Consider the following 14,552-nt stretch of genomic DNA (forward strand, 5'->3'; position numbering starts at 1 on the left):
ATAACTTTGGCTCCTGATAAAATGACCACTACAAACGGGGGAGTACCATTTAGGCTCTCGGGCTCCCATGCTGTCACAGTGTCGTTCACCGAACCCGAAGGCAAGAAGCTCGCGGTTACACAAAGAAAGAAAGTGTAAACTACCGCGACATTTCCACGGTTGTACGGTAATCAATCTCGTACGCAAGTGCATTTTTCTTCAAAGCACACGTATCGAGGTATCCCAGCGTAGGCTGGCGTGGAAACCGCAGTCGTTGAAAACAGTGAAGAAAATTTAAAGTAGTAGAAATGACCACTATTAATAGTTTCGTGCAGAGCCATGCGCAGAGCGCTCCAAAAAGCGCTCATGTCAATGTAGCCCATTTCCAAACTTAGAAGCGTCAAATAAGTTTACGTAGCCGTTAGTGCATTTAAGAAGAAATGAATACTAATAATTGTAGTTTTATTCATACTCAGAATGGGTGGAGCCAAGCGTAGATCGCTGCAAAAAGCACTCATGTCATTGTAGCCGATACCCACTTTAGAAGCGCCCGACAAGTTTACGTAGCTGTTACTGCATCTAAGGACCCAACGCATCCCTCTAGACTTCGTTTCATCGCACATACCCGCTCACAACACCACCAAAACATTCAAAGTACCGAAGCAAAGAGGGGAAAAACAACGGGAGGCTGTGTAGTCCAATGCACCGGCTCATTCCACTAACGAGAGGAGTGCCGAGTTGTGGCGCCACCCGTCCAGCTGCCCGGTCCCTCACGCTACGGTGGCGGGTTACCGGGACCCGACTGCGTAGGCGCGAGCGGGGAGGGCGAGTAGGTTTCCCCTCAGCGGATCGAATGCGTGGTCATGGCGAAGGTCGGCCCGCGGAACTAATCCACCCTACCGCAACGAATGTGCACCTGCCCAGTCGGGCCCCGCTACCTGCCGCCGTAGCGTTAGCGCACGGTACCCGCCATATGCTAAAACTCTCCATTTTCTTGTTTTTTTAACTGCCGCGCGGTCGCCGCAATTTTGGCCAATCTCCCCAAGCGGGTATGCTTGGCTTGACAAACGTGCGCTGGGGACGCTGGCCGGTCGCCGTGAGCCACGCACACACGAGCGCTCGGCATTTTCTTGTTTTTTTTTTAAACTGCCGGGTGACCACCGCAATATTGGCCAATCTCCCTAAGATGCTTGGCTTGACAAACGTGCGCCCGTGACGCTGGGCGGTCGCCGCGAGCCACGCATTTACGTGCGCTCGACATTTCGTTTGTATTCTGGACTCCGGATACGAGTTGCTAAACGGCTTCGATATTTAAAAAATAAATGGTTCCAACCCACGTACGCGGTGGGACTGGACTGGAAATGACTTTATTTCAATAAAACGCTGTGAAGGTGGTTGGAAAGCAAAGCTTTAAACGACACTCACAACAATTCCCCATGCGACGTCACTTGAATTCACACACGTGGCTCTACAAAGAATGAAACCAGACATTCTGCCAGCCGTTACCTGAAATTCGCGGGGGCGGCGTCCCGAACGCACCAGCAGCGTCGGCTACGTATGGCCGGGCTGGAGCGGGAGCGGCGGACGCCACCGTTGTAGCCCGGCCGTGAGTCGGGAGAAAAAACACGGAGAGGAGCGTCTTTCGAAGGGTGAGACAGCCGAACCTAGCCATTCTGATGTGCTAGCTTGGGGCTACACCACCGCGCGACACAATGCGCAGGCACCGTAAAAATTCAGCATGTGAGCATATTAGTGATTCCTATTTATACCGATTTAAACTAGTTAGTTTAGTAAGTTTGAGAACTGCGAGAAAGCTGAGGAAACTCTTATAATCGTTCGGCTGTCGTACCCGCAAATTTTCCCGCCATTTTTCCGCGGGGCTACCATGGTTGCCAGACCAGGACTGCCTCTGTTGATTAGCTCGCACCCAACGTTATAGAACCATCCGTAAAGGCCGCGGATCTGTCAGCCCGCTTTGGTTACAAACCCCAGCGCGCTCGCGCCGTGGGCTCGAGCCCGGGGTTTTTAAAGACGATAGTCTTTTTAAAGACGATAGTCTTTCTTGGGCTACTTAAACCCAGAAATTTTGGTCTGTTTGTCCGTCTGTCTCTCTGTGACTCGATTCAGCCACCCGGCCAAAGCAAAACAATGCCTGCGCAATAGTCTTATATAGTCAGCTAAATCTACCCGTCTATGTCCGGTGTAATGTTCATACTTGTCAACATTGTTGAAGAAGAACAAGACATTACGCAAATATGAGACAACAAATCAATACAGAAGTGATATTTGCAGTTTTCCTTTATAAAAAATCAAACATGCTAGACTTTTGCGAAATTAAATGCTTCATTAACTGCAGAAAAAATAATTCACTCCGCCGTTGCCTGCTGTCGCCCGCGCCACTATAGCTTCTGGCGCCATTTTAAGAAATCAAACTGCAACAGTTACGCAAGGTTCCACGTTCCACGTTCTGCTTGCAACGCACGTGGAGTAGGGAAACGCGGTTCTATAAACGTTGAAGTAGGGCGCCTCGATTAACGAGCGTCTTCGCCGTGCGGCAGCGTTCACATCGAGACACCCGGTTTGGAGCAGTGGAACGCGGGAAATTTAAAATGATTTAAGCAAACCTTTGGAGTCTTTACCTTGGGAGGAGCGCGACGCAAGAGGAACAACATGAGAGGTGAGCGGGAAAGCGAAGGGAGGCATTTACTTCGCAAAAGCCGATAAAGACTATCGTCTTTTGACGGCATTTGCAACGAAAGGAGCAGATACGCGGCCAATTTTTTTTTTTTTTTTCGCTTCGTCCCCACGGGAGGTACACCAACGTATGGGGCCCGTAAAGGCATTGAATTCTTTACGCAAGCACCTTCATAAAATCTTGTAATTGACATTTGTCAAGAAAGTAGGGCGATATGATGGAACCTGTTTATATCTGGGTTCCCTGTTTTAGGAATGAGTATCGTGTGCGCTTCTCGGTAGAGTGTGGCGATGCCTTGAGTTCAAAGGCCTCGTTAAATAGTAGGGTTAAGAGTGGCGATTGATCGTTTTCGAAGGCCTTGTAAAAGTAGTTTGTAGTACCTCCCGTGGGGACGAAGCGAGAAAAAAAAAAAAAACCCGGGCTCGAGCCCGCGGCGCGAGCGCGCAGGGGTTTGTAACCAGAGCGGGCTGACAGATCCGCGGCCTTTACGGATGGTGCGAGCTAATCAACAGAGGGCAGTCCTGGTCTGGCAACCATGGTAGCCCCGCGAAAAAGATGGCGGGAAAATGTGCGGGTACGCCAGCCGAAATGCTACCTTTATCAGAACCAGTTGCTCCTTTCGCCTTTTGTAATACCTATTGAAACACAACCGAACTGGTATTCACCAATTTAGAAAACGGAGTCCCATTCGTGGCAAGTAGTGCGTTTCTCTAGCGTTTCTCCAGCGGCCAGATGTCTCTACGTGATCTCCATGTTTTTATTTTCCCGCCCTGGAAACCAATCCTCAACGTATCTTTGCCGTACGACCATATAATTCCGTCGGGCCCGGGCTGCCGAGGAGGTGCTGCCGAACAAGTTAATCAAGCCGTGCGAAGGAAGTGCGCAATGGACGCGAAGATGCGCCAAAACAGGCCCAAAACAACGGTCGCTAGAGCAGACGACAAAGCCGACAGAATGGTCCCGCCGACGCGACCGCCGAGGTGAGCAGCTCCGGCGCGCGGGGAACGCTGGGTAAATTCGTCGCCCCATCTACAGTGTTCTCCGTGAGGGAAACCCTGCCCGCCATGCCCGCAACTGACGCCACCACATCAAAGCGTCTTTCCATACCGGAAGATAAATATAAGATTCCCGTAATTCATGAGCCTATGCTACATCTGGGCTACGAAGCACGCCGTAGCGGAAGTTTCCCGAACTATTACGACCACCTGGCGATTTTTAACGTGCGCCGAGGTCTCGACACAGGGGCGTTTCAGTTTTCTGCTTTTCTGGCTTTCATCAGGAAGACGGCCGCCGGGGTCGGGAATCGAACCCACTTTCTTGGGCTCAGCAGCGCGACGCCTTACCTATTGGGCCACCCCGGCGTGTTTTCACCGGGACTGATGCCGGCACCATAATTGGGTCCCCTAATTAAAACAGGGGTCAAAGCATTAACGCCAGTCTCTCAGAACTCGCGGAAAGCGTTGATTATGAGTAGAAAGGAACTAAAATATAACCGAAGGGTCTAATCACATGAGTTTTAGAACTACAACATTCGCGTGGTTCTGTCTCCGTTGCAAGCTCCATTTGGCAAACGACGGAGGGCGCTATGCGGCCAAGTTAAAAATCACCCTAAGATAGGTGCGGATGTCCTCCCAGAGAACAGTCACGTAAGGGTACCTCGCCGTGGCTCTAAGTGGCAGCAGAGCCGAACTCACAATCACCAAAAAAGAGAAAATCTGGAACCAACTACTCACATCATAAAGCGCCTAACAAGAGAAGAGCAGGAAAGAAAGAAGAAACGGCAAGGCTCTTTCAGCCACTGATCATGAGCTTACCGTACCGCAAATTTCCCCGCACCAAAGAAAAAAAAAACACCATCATCAAGACAGCATGTAGGGCAGTCGTCAACTTCGCAATCTTGACCGTGAGATGAACTGACAACCGCTGGTTAACCAGGGTAACAGAATGGACAGCCAGAGATATGTCTATAAGAAGGGGACGGCCATTAACTCGCTGGAGGGAAGAAATGGCAACATTCGGAGGCAAAGAATGGACTCGGGCAGCGGTGAGCGGTGACTGTCAATGGGAGAAGCATTCGTCGTGCAGTCAACCTAAACAGGATGTTGATGATGATGGCGATGAATAGGCCTTCAAATTGCGTCTTCATAACGCTCTTGAAGAAAACAGAGAAACCACTCTCTTAGCACCAATTGAGTGGCTGGGAAAACAAAATCGGGACGGGCCATCGTATGGCACACAGGTTACCCCTCTAAAAACAAACGACTACGCGCCATGATTGACAGGCCACTGATTCAGCGTCTCCGCATAAGAAGTCTCCCCTACCAAAAATGCAGATCTAAACCTACACAAGAAAAGGTACATGGCAGGATCAAGTTCATTTGAGGAAAGTTTCTAACTCGTGAGACCACAGCATACACCGACTCCGGCACGTACGAAAATATGAGGCAGCCGTTGTCGTAGCTGACTACTTAGGCAGTCTTTCTGATTGCATGGCCCTTCTACGTCCAGGAACAAAGAAACGGAAGTTGAAGACACCCTCTTGACAATCCGACTAGCGGAAGTATCGAATAGAAGCGTAAACATTATTACAGGTTCTCAAAGGCCATTAGACAATTTTTTGTAGGCAGAATACCTAAACGCTTCTTTAAGATACTACCTTCCAAATTTAACAAAAATTAATAACGTCACCTGGACGCCCAGACACAAGGGTCTGGAAGAGAACGAGGCACCGACCAAGAGGCAAGTAAACTCACATACTATGCTTCTTGCGACTACGACTACCGCGCTCCGCTCCAAGAAAAACGCCAAGAATGTCTCCTCATCCTACGCCTAGGAACATATTTTTTCCCTCGGTACAAAGCGGTCTCAATGCCGCAGAATCGCCAACTCTGTGGCGGATAAACCAACACAAGTATCTACAAATCTATGTGGGCGAAGGCGCTAAAATAAGAGAAACGTACATACTCTTCCACGCAACCTAGCTATGCCCAAGGGTATGCTGAAGGGATAACAACTCAAACATTCCATATTCCACTTCTATCAAGACATGGGAGGCAGCTTTGACCAGAGCTCGAGCTGATGAGAGGGCAAGGGAAGGAGCTGCTGCATTTGGCACCCTAGACTTCAGGTTCCACCCTTGAGCTCGATCCCTACCATCTCTTACTCCGTTTTCCTAAAGCTCAACTATTTCTTCCGTAACAAAGATCTTCATACACACACCCGCTCTCTTTGCAAACAGCAAAAATGTTCAGTCCGGCTTAAGCATCAAAGAATAAACACTTTGAAACACCGACACTGACACCTTTTCGCTCAAACTGACCAACAACCAATCTGCAGCCGCACCCTTTTACGCTTACATCTTAAAAACGCAGAGAGACTTTGTTTCCCCTGGGCCACGGCGATTAAAAACCCTCGCTGTTAGTCTTTCTCTCTTCGCTGACTTTCAGTGCTCATGAGGCATAGGTCGTATATAGAGCCATTGCGTTCGAAAACACTCCCTGGCAGTCGAAGTAACGCGATCGCGTCAACACCCCACGTAGATGTCACCTGCAACTTTTTGTCCCGCACGCCCCGAAAGAACAGTTGGCTGGTAAATAGGGACAATTTTAGTGGCGCGAAGACGGGGCAAACACGAAGCTGGCGACTTCGAACGCACGGTTTTGCTCGGTAACGCGAGCTCGTAACTCTGGATCTTCGGAAACTCGCTGACTAGTCGTCGCATCCGTCTCGAGGAGCGGCGCGGCGGCTTTCGCGCCGCGCTTCCCCTTCTTCGGGAGTGACGCTGGTAACGCTCTTCTGTCGCCCATCTCTCCTCGTCGGAGACCCGGCTGTTCTGTCGCCGCTACGACGGAGTGGAGCAGCTTTTATATCCCCGCGGTTACGGCACGGGAGTTACGGCACTGTCTATATTCCTCAGTGATAAAGAAATCGGTTTCATGAACGGTGATTATGCAAAAGCAGAAAAAGATAAATGAACAATTGGATTTTTAATCGTTTCACGGGTAAGTGTTGGCGCATGCGTTGGCTTGATTGTTCACAGGGTGCATCGGATTCTTCAATGAAATATTCAGTTGCCTGTCCATCGTGTGTGTTGTCTCGTCTCTCCTTTGTGCTTGCGTTTTTGTAGCGAAAGCTACCTCGGGCAGTCTTCGCGGGGTGACCAGATATGCCCTTGAGAGCTAGAGGTCAAAAGACACCCCCTTCCGCCTTCCGCAAGCGCCCGGCACGGAGCAGCGGCCCGATGGCGGGGAGAGATAGGTGAGGAGGGAACGGAGACGTGCGCGGGACCAACACCACCTAGACTTTCGGCGGGACCTGTGTCCCCAGCTGGCGGAGGAAGGCGAGAAGGCCCCGTGCTGCGCAGAGCCGTGTGAGATGGAGGATGACGAACATCCAGCTGTGGTCGCTCGTACAGCGGCGAGGCTTAAAAAACGCCGAGGGCGAAAAAAGATGATGAATAAACAGTGTATTCATTGCCAAAACGTCTGTACATCATTGCGAAACCACACCTATCAACTAGGGTTCACTTTTTTTGTCTCACTTTTTTTTCTCTGGTTTTTCCTTCCGTCAGTACGTCACGGCTCAGCTCCGCATCTGCGCATGCGTGGCCTCCGTGCGGCGCGGCGAGGCAGAGCTGCGGTGGAACGGTGCCAGTGCGCGCAATGACGTCATCACTCGGCGAGTTTTTGTTGTGCACGTTCCCCGTGGTGCACACGAATTCGCCGGCCTAACCACTAACTTAAACAGCATCACTGTTAAAAGCTCAATGTGCTATCTCTTTAGAATATCTACACATATTGTCTAAAAAAAATAGTACACATGCTACAGCAGCGGCTAGGGAATGCAACGCTCGTCTGTGGCGGCCATACTCAAGGTGTTATTTCCCATAATGTCGAGCCGGCGGGTATATGTTACAGATCCATGATATGTTTTCAGATCCGTCACATGTTTGTTCCCGTACCGATTATAAGTTCAAAGTTAAAGTACCCAAATGCAAGACAAATATTCTCCACTTTACTCATTTATCCCCAAAAACAAGCTCCCAATGGAACCGCCTTACCCCCTCCATCGTCCTCATGACCAATCCATCTCATTTAAAGTCTCGAGTGTGCGATTTTGGTTGTAATTTCTGTAATTTTAATAACTGTATGCTGTTACCACCTTTTATTCTTGTCAAAATTCCACTCCTCTTTCGAAGGCCTTGCAGCTCTGAGAGTAAATAAATGAAAATGAAACGAAATATGTTATGCACGGTGGCTGGCTTTGACTGGTTCCTACAGCAAATCTCGCACCACGAGGCTCGAATGAAAGAGCTGCCATACCTTTGTGCTTTGTCATGTCAATGTACTTGTAGGCAACCCTGGCACCATTCAGTGCTCCCAGGACAACAGCTTCGGGTGAACCGACAAAGGTGTACACTGTTCGGTTCGGGGACCAGCCGGGGTCAGCCCCGAGCAACGTCACACCTGGCGTTGACTTTATGGCTTTCGTTATCTTATCGATTACCTGGAAACAAGAGGGGGGAGGGGGGCATGAAAAACTAGATGGGACATCACTGGCATAAGCTGGTGCACAACCTAATGTACATGCGGTCTAGCACGCAGCGGCGCGCCAACTCTTTCGAAGGGGGGGGGGGGGGACAACACTCGTTTTTCTATTTATATGTGTGGGTGTGCAGACCATGTCTTCAATCGCACAATGTGAACCACCATGGATAGGTAAACTGTTTTATTCAAACTTGTCACCTCGCCGGTGATTTTAACGTAGCCAAGTTGTTTTTGTCTTTTAAGGATGAATAGACTGTCCCGAATGGTGCAGCGGTGGCGTAGAGGTAGAGCATCCGCCTCGCGTGCAGAAAGGCCATAGCTCGAATCCCGGTGCCGGACAATTCCCACCGGCCTAAAAAAAAAAAATCCGCGTATTGGTGGAATTGCAGAATGGGGCTTGGGGTGCGGCCTGACCCCGGCGACCATTGCCGGCAACGCACTCCCTCACCAGACCAGGATTGGCCATCCTGGTGTAGTAACGACCACAACCTCCCATGAATACGCCAATTAACCCACGGCTCTCAGTCTCCAGTGGCTGCGAAATTAAACAACTGACCACGGCGGTGGTCAGACCTGTGACGCAGCAGAGGGTGCTAAGAATCCCTGGACCCGGACAGGCCGCCATTGGAATCTGAACCTGGCAACGCTTAACACGAGAAACTCATCTAGCGAAGCGAGTCTAGAGGTGTTGTTTGGGGAATTAATGGGCATTAAATGGGATGTCATAGGGACAACTAAGGCGGTAAGTTAGGCGAATTGGTTACTGACTAAGGAAATCATCATACTAGCGGACACTTAACAGCGAGTGTGTGTTTCGTGTGTTTCTAGCGTGTGTTTCGTCGCCTCTTTTCCTTGTCGCTGTTAAGTGTTCGCTAGTATGATGATTTCCTTATGTCATAGGGCTCAGTGAGGCTAGGAGGACAGGTGTAGCCTTTACGGTGCTGAAAAATGGGCACGTCCTATGTTACCATAGTCTAGTGGAAACGAGAGAGAGAGAGAGAGAGAGAGAGAGAGAGAGAGAGAGAGAGAGAGAGAGAGAGAGAGAGAGAGAGAGATAAACCTTCATGACTGAGAAAAAATAAATTAAAATGGAGTCTTCGGGGTGGCTTCCCTAGTCCAGGACGCCTTGAGCACTGGGAGTGGGATTTCTAGTCAATAAAAGCATAGCTGGTAACATAGAAGAACACTATATATCATTAACGAAAGGGTAGCAGGTCTTGTAATTAGGCTCAATAAGAGGTAGAAACTCAAGGTAGTACAGGGCTACGCGCCCACATCCAGCCACGACGACCAGGTAGTGGAACGCCTCTAGGAAGATGTGGAATCGGCAATGGCTAAAGTAAAAACAGTATACCGTAGTTACGGGAGACTTCAATGCCAAAGTAGGCAAGAATCAGACTGGAGACAAGGCAGTTGGAAACTATGGTCTGGGCTGTAGAAATAGCAGGAGGGACCTGCTAGTCGAGTTCGCAGAAAGGAATAACCTACGCATCAAGAATACCCTCTTCTGCAAACTGGAAGTGGACCTGGAGTAGCCCGAATGGGAAGCATAAAAATGAAATCGACCTTATATTATGCGATAACCCTGGCGTCGTGCAGGGTGTGGAAGTGCTCGGAAGGGTAAGGTGTAGTGACCACCGTATGGTAAGATCTCGAATTAGGCTAGATTTGAGGAGGGACCGTAACAAGATAGTACGAAAGAAGCCAACTAATGAACTAACAGTAAGACGTAAAGTAGAAGAATTCAGGATCACGCTGCAGAACCGATATTCAGCTCTTACCGAGGAAGCAGAGTTTACGACACAGGAAGCCAGCGACAACCTTACACGCGTTATCACGGAGTGTGCAGTAGAAGTCGGGGGCACGATGGCTAGACAGGATACCGGCAAACTTTCCCAGGAGACGAAAGATCTAATCAGGAAACAGCAAACCATGACAATCTCCACTCCAGCTGACAGAAAAGAACTAGCGGAGCTTTTGAAGGTAATCAATACGCATAAGACAGCTGACATACGGAAGGATAATATGGAGAGAATCTAATACGCTGTAAAGAACGGAGGTAGCCTGAAAGCAGTGAAAAGGCGTCTTGGCGTGTGGAAAAATCAGTTGTATGCACATAAAGACAAGCAAGGCAATTTCATCACAAACAGGGATAAAATAGTCACAGTAGCCGAGGAGTTCTATAGGGATCTGTACAGTAGCTGGGACATCCAGGATAATGCCGAACGAGAAGGCAGCTCAGAGGAGATAGAAATCCCACCAGTAACGGAAGAAGAAGTAAGGAAGACTTTGAAAGAAATGAAAGGGGTCAAAGCACCTGGTGAGGATCAGATAACAGCAGACCTCTTGAAGGATGGCGGAGAAATGGTACTTGAAAAACTGGCAAACCTGTATACAATTCCTAATAACCGCAAGAGTACCGGAATCTTGGAAGAACGCGAACATCATCCTAATCCATAAGAAAGGTGACATGAAGGACTTGAAAAATTACAGGCCGATCAGCTTACTGTCAGTCGTCTACAAGGTACTTACCAAGGTAATCGCTAACAGAATTTCTGCAACCTTAGATTTCAGTCAACCTAAACGACAAGCAGTGTTCCGTAAAGGCTATTCAACAATGGACCGTATCCACACGATCAATCAGGTGATAGAGAAGTGTGCTGAGTATACCGAACCCCTATATATAGCCCTCATAGATTATGAGAAAGCATTTGACTCGGTCGAAACCTCGGCAGTCATTCAGGCATTGCGAAACCGGGGTGTAGATGAGCATTATGTAAGAATACTAGAGTATATCTACAATGGGTCCACAGCTACCATCATCCTTCATTAGGAGAGCAGTAAAATAACTATAAGGAAGGGCGTCAGACAAGGAGACACAATCTCTCCAATGTTATTCACAGCATGCTTACAAGAAGTATTCAGAACATTGGATTGGGAACAGGTGGGAGTAAGGGTTAATGGAGAATACCTCAGTAACTTTAGATTTGCTGATGACGTTGCCTTGTTAAGTAACTCGGGGGGCGAATTGCAAAGCGTGCTTTCCGCACTGGACAAACAGAGTGGAACCGTGGGCCTGAAAATTAACATGCAGAAAACCAAAGTAATGATCAATAACCTCGGGACAGCACAGAGGTTTGAGATAGGTGGCGAGGCAGGGGAAGTGGTAAGCGAATATATCTACTTAGGCCAAGTTGTGACCCCGGATCCCAACCATGGGGCAGAGATAATTAGAAGGATAAGAATGGGGTGGGGTGCATACGGCAGGCATTCTCAGATAATGAATGGCAGCCTACGATTGTCCCTGAAGAAGAAAGTTTATGACAGCTGCATATTGCAGGTACTCCCGGCAAGAATTTTGCAACCGAGTTTGGCCGTATAGAGTTCTGTTCTAAAAAATTAATTGTCGAAAATGCACCAACAAAGGACCGGAAGCGGGACCATCGAAATGAATGCACGTAATTGAACTGTGCGTGGATTCAATGTTCCCTCGGCCTGAGTGAGGGCCTAGTGCAAAATGTAACGTTTTAAATAAGAGCAGTTCTCTCATTAAAATGTTTCCTCTCAATATCAACTTTTTCTCTTTTGTACGCCCCCGCCCCCTCCACTGCTGGTGTGTCCCGTTTTCAACGCCCATGAATATGCAGAGAGTTTCATACGATGAAACTATATGGGTTTAGCAGCGCGCTATCTAGATATATTGAAATACAAACAATGGTGTGCGTGGCTTTCATTACATGCTGCGCATCCTGGCGACGGGTTGAAAAAACATTATTCGGCGTGTGAGCATTTTGTCTTCGGCCAATGCCGCATGTGGCGCCCGTTCAGGCTGGCTGCTTTTATCTAATTTTGCCGCCAAGAAGATGACCAAGCAGCGTCAATTGCACAGGTAAACTTGTGAACATTTTGGGAGACGTTTTTTTTTTTATCGGGTTCTCCCATGAAAATGAAAAGTAAAAAAAAAAAATATTCGGATGTGCGCTGTTTTCACTCCACGCAGCGGCGAAGCCAAATATCAGAAGCGCGAACGGGCGCCCAACGCGATGGTTCCACAAATCAAAGTACTGGCACTCCAAACAATGAACTTTTAATACAAAGTTTAGACACAAACTGCGAGGCTCATCGCCAGGATGCACAGCATGTACTGAAAGACACCCGCTGTGTTCTTCGTACTTGAATGTATCTTAACACGTGTACATCTTTATGCATTCGTGGGGAACTTTTGTTGTTTACCCTGCAGTTCTTACTGCTATAAAAATATTATACAACAAAATGTTAAGTGCAAATGGCTCGTTTTGCAAAATTTGAATATCTGTTTATTTGCATTTTATTATGTCGGTCTCACCCAATTCCGCAAGCAGGCCATATTACGTCATAACTTAAATGTGAGAAAGAAGCTGGTGAGTCGTATGCCTATTCTCTGTTTTCACTATTATAAAAGCTTATTTGCGCGAAGTTTGCATTACAATAGTATCGGCGCTGTTCAAACTATAGCAATATTTTGAATAAGCCAGGCTTGTATTTTGTCTTCATGGCCCCGTAACTAAGCAGCATACATGAAAATCATGTGAACAAGAGATTAAAAAAATTGGCAAGAAGTTTGTCTGAAGCACAAGTAACGAAGTGAGCGGATAAAATTTTATAATGTACAAGTCATGCGCAGTAGAAGAATTGTAGGGCAATTGCTTGGTCCACACAGACACACAGAAATGGCCAGCTCACAATCGAATATAATAAACAGTAGGCCACCTGCATTTAAAAAATGCAAACTTGCCTCACTCATTCTTGCTGCACGTACTGCAGTTGTTAACAAAGCAGTAAATTTAAAAGGTGAATTTGCAATGCCAGAAAAGCTGGTATAGCTGCGAGCCATGCTGGCTGCACCTTAATTCTAAGCGTGCAAGAGATAAAATAAAATGAAACATGCCATCCAGCTATGACAAATCACTTACCCCTTGATCCTGCCCCTCGGAGAAGTTGGGCACGCATTCCACGATTTTCGTGTGCATGTTGGAGCTGTGCGCATGTACCATGCACTTGGAGGCACTGCCTGTCTTGACGCGCAAGGAGTCAGCTTGACGTGGGGGCAACCGTGCCACCTGAGCACCGAGGATGCTGGGTTGGGTAAAACCATGCGCGGCCCCCTCCTCTTCTTTTATAGTCGGAGACTCGAGGACCAAACCTGCCGATAGCCACCAGGTGTAGTCGTGCATTGCACTTGGGGCCATTACACTTCGGCAAAGCTTGGCGGGAAAGCCCTTCTCGTCCTTTTTTTCGATGCCCCAGCTGTTTCCTTATCAAATAATCCTTTAACGGCTCGCAATGGGCGGATGCTACACTGGGAAGTAATGGCGAGAACACGGCCGCTGTTAACTCCACTGGCGTGAGTGACCCATGCAAATTGTGAGAGTGTGTGTAGTTGATGGCAACGATTGAAGGTTCCTGCACATACAGCAAAGGTGATCTTTTCTTTGTTTCTATGTTTAATTTTTGTCGCCGAGGCACGAACTATACCCCCCTGTTATGACCGTTTTGTCCGGAACTACTAAGAATTCCATTTGTGCATATACGTGCAGTAGGATAAGGCAAGAAAGGATGTCACATATCCTTCAAAAGAAAGGTAAATACAGTCTAGTCCGCTTATAACGATATCCAAGTGCCAAGAAAATCCCATCGTTATAACCGATAATCGTTATAAGCGGGTCGAGAAAAAAAAAAGCCACAAGAGAGATCAAAACATTTTATTAGAATGCAAGTGAGGTAGTGCAACTGCTCGTTTGCAGAAAAGCCATAGTCAGTCAGCTTTGAGTGCTTCACGCGAAGCTGACACACATCTTTTTCGAGAGCATCTAATTGCTCCAGGCAATTAGATGCTCGCCGCAGCGCCGCAGGCGAATCGGCCATGGCGTCCGAACGTTCAGTCCGACTCCGCAGTGAAACTGGTGAAACGTTGAACGGAGGCAGATGCGGAGAAAAAAAAAGCACTCAGTTCGGCGCGCAGAAAAGGCGAGGGAAACTTCCGAGCTGCGAGCAGTGCGAGCCAAACTGGCCGAACCAGCCGAACGTTGGTTCGGCCGGGCGCGCGGACGAGGCCAAAGCAGAGGCTCCGGGAGGGGAATCGGGAAGAAAAGCTGCTCCTCCTCTCGCTTGGCGCAGTCGACTCGTTTTCTGCGGGGTGGACGGGATGCAAGGCGCGTCGCGTGTTGTCGGCGCCGAGTGCCGGCGCCAGCGCCGGCGGCAGCTCGCATTTTCGGCGCGCGCGGTAAGCGGATTCAATCGCTATATCCGATATCGCGGCTCGGGAGCATCGTAATAAGCGGGTTATTTTACCA

The 14,552-nt window shown here is 48.6% G+C and overlaps 1 protein-coding gene across 5 annotated transcripts in view; it reads right to left on the minus strand.

Annotated features, from left to right (window-relative positions):
• Positions 1–13,422, minus strand: part of LOC144169946 (formimidoyltransferase-cyclodeaminase-like) — a 36,791-nt gene extending 23,369 nt beyond the window's left edge. For 3 of the 5 annotated variants that reach the window (XM_077699401.1, XM_077699399.1, XM_077699398.1), the window contains exons 1-2: positions 13,173–13,422; positions 7,996–8,179 (exon numbers count right to left, since the gene is read on the minus strand). In XM_077699401.1, coding sequence (XP_077555527.1) covers positions 7,996–8,179; positions 13,173–13,253 — 265 coding nt within the window. In that variant the 5' untranslated portion in view covers positions 13,254–13,422. Of the gene's footprint in view, positions 1–1,485; positions 1,833–7,995; positions 8,180–11,191; positions 11,297–13,172 lie in introns of those variants that run through there. The other 2 variants (XM_077699402.1, XM_077699400.1) reach the window with 2 other exon arrangements.
• Between the last annotated feature and the right edge of the window lie 1,130 nt (positions 13,423–14,552).

This window comes from Haemaphysalis longicornis, unplaced genomic scaffold, assembly GCF_048455015.1.
Source record: "Haemaphysalis longicornis isolate Haplotype H1 unplaced genomic scaffold, Haemaphysalis longicornis Haplotype H1 scaffold_2, whole genome shotgun sequence".
In the NCBI taxonomy this organism is placed as follows: domain Eukaryota; kingdom Metazoa; phylum Arthropoda; class Arachnida; order Ixodida; family Ixodidae; genus Haemaphysalis; species Haemaphysalis longicornis.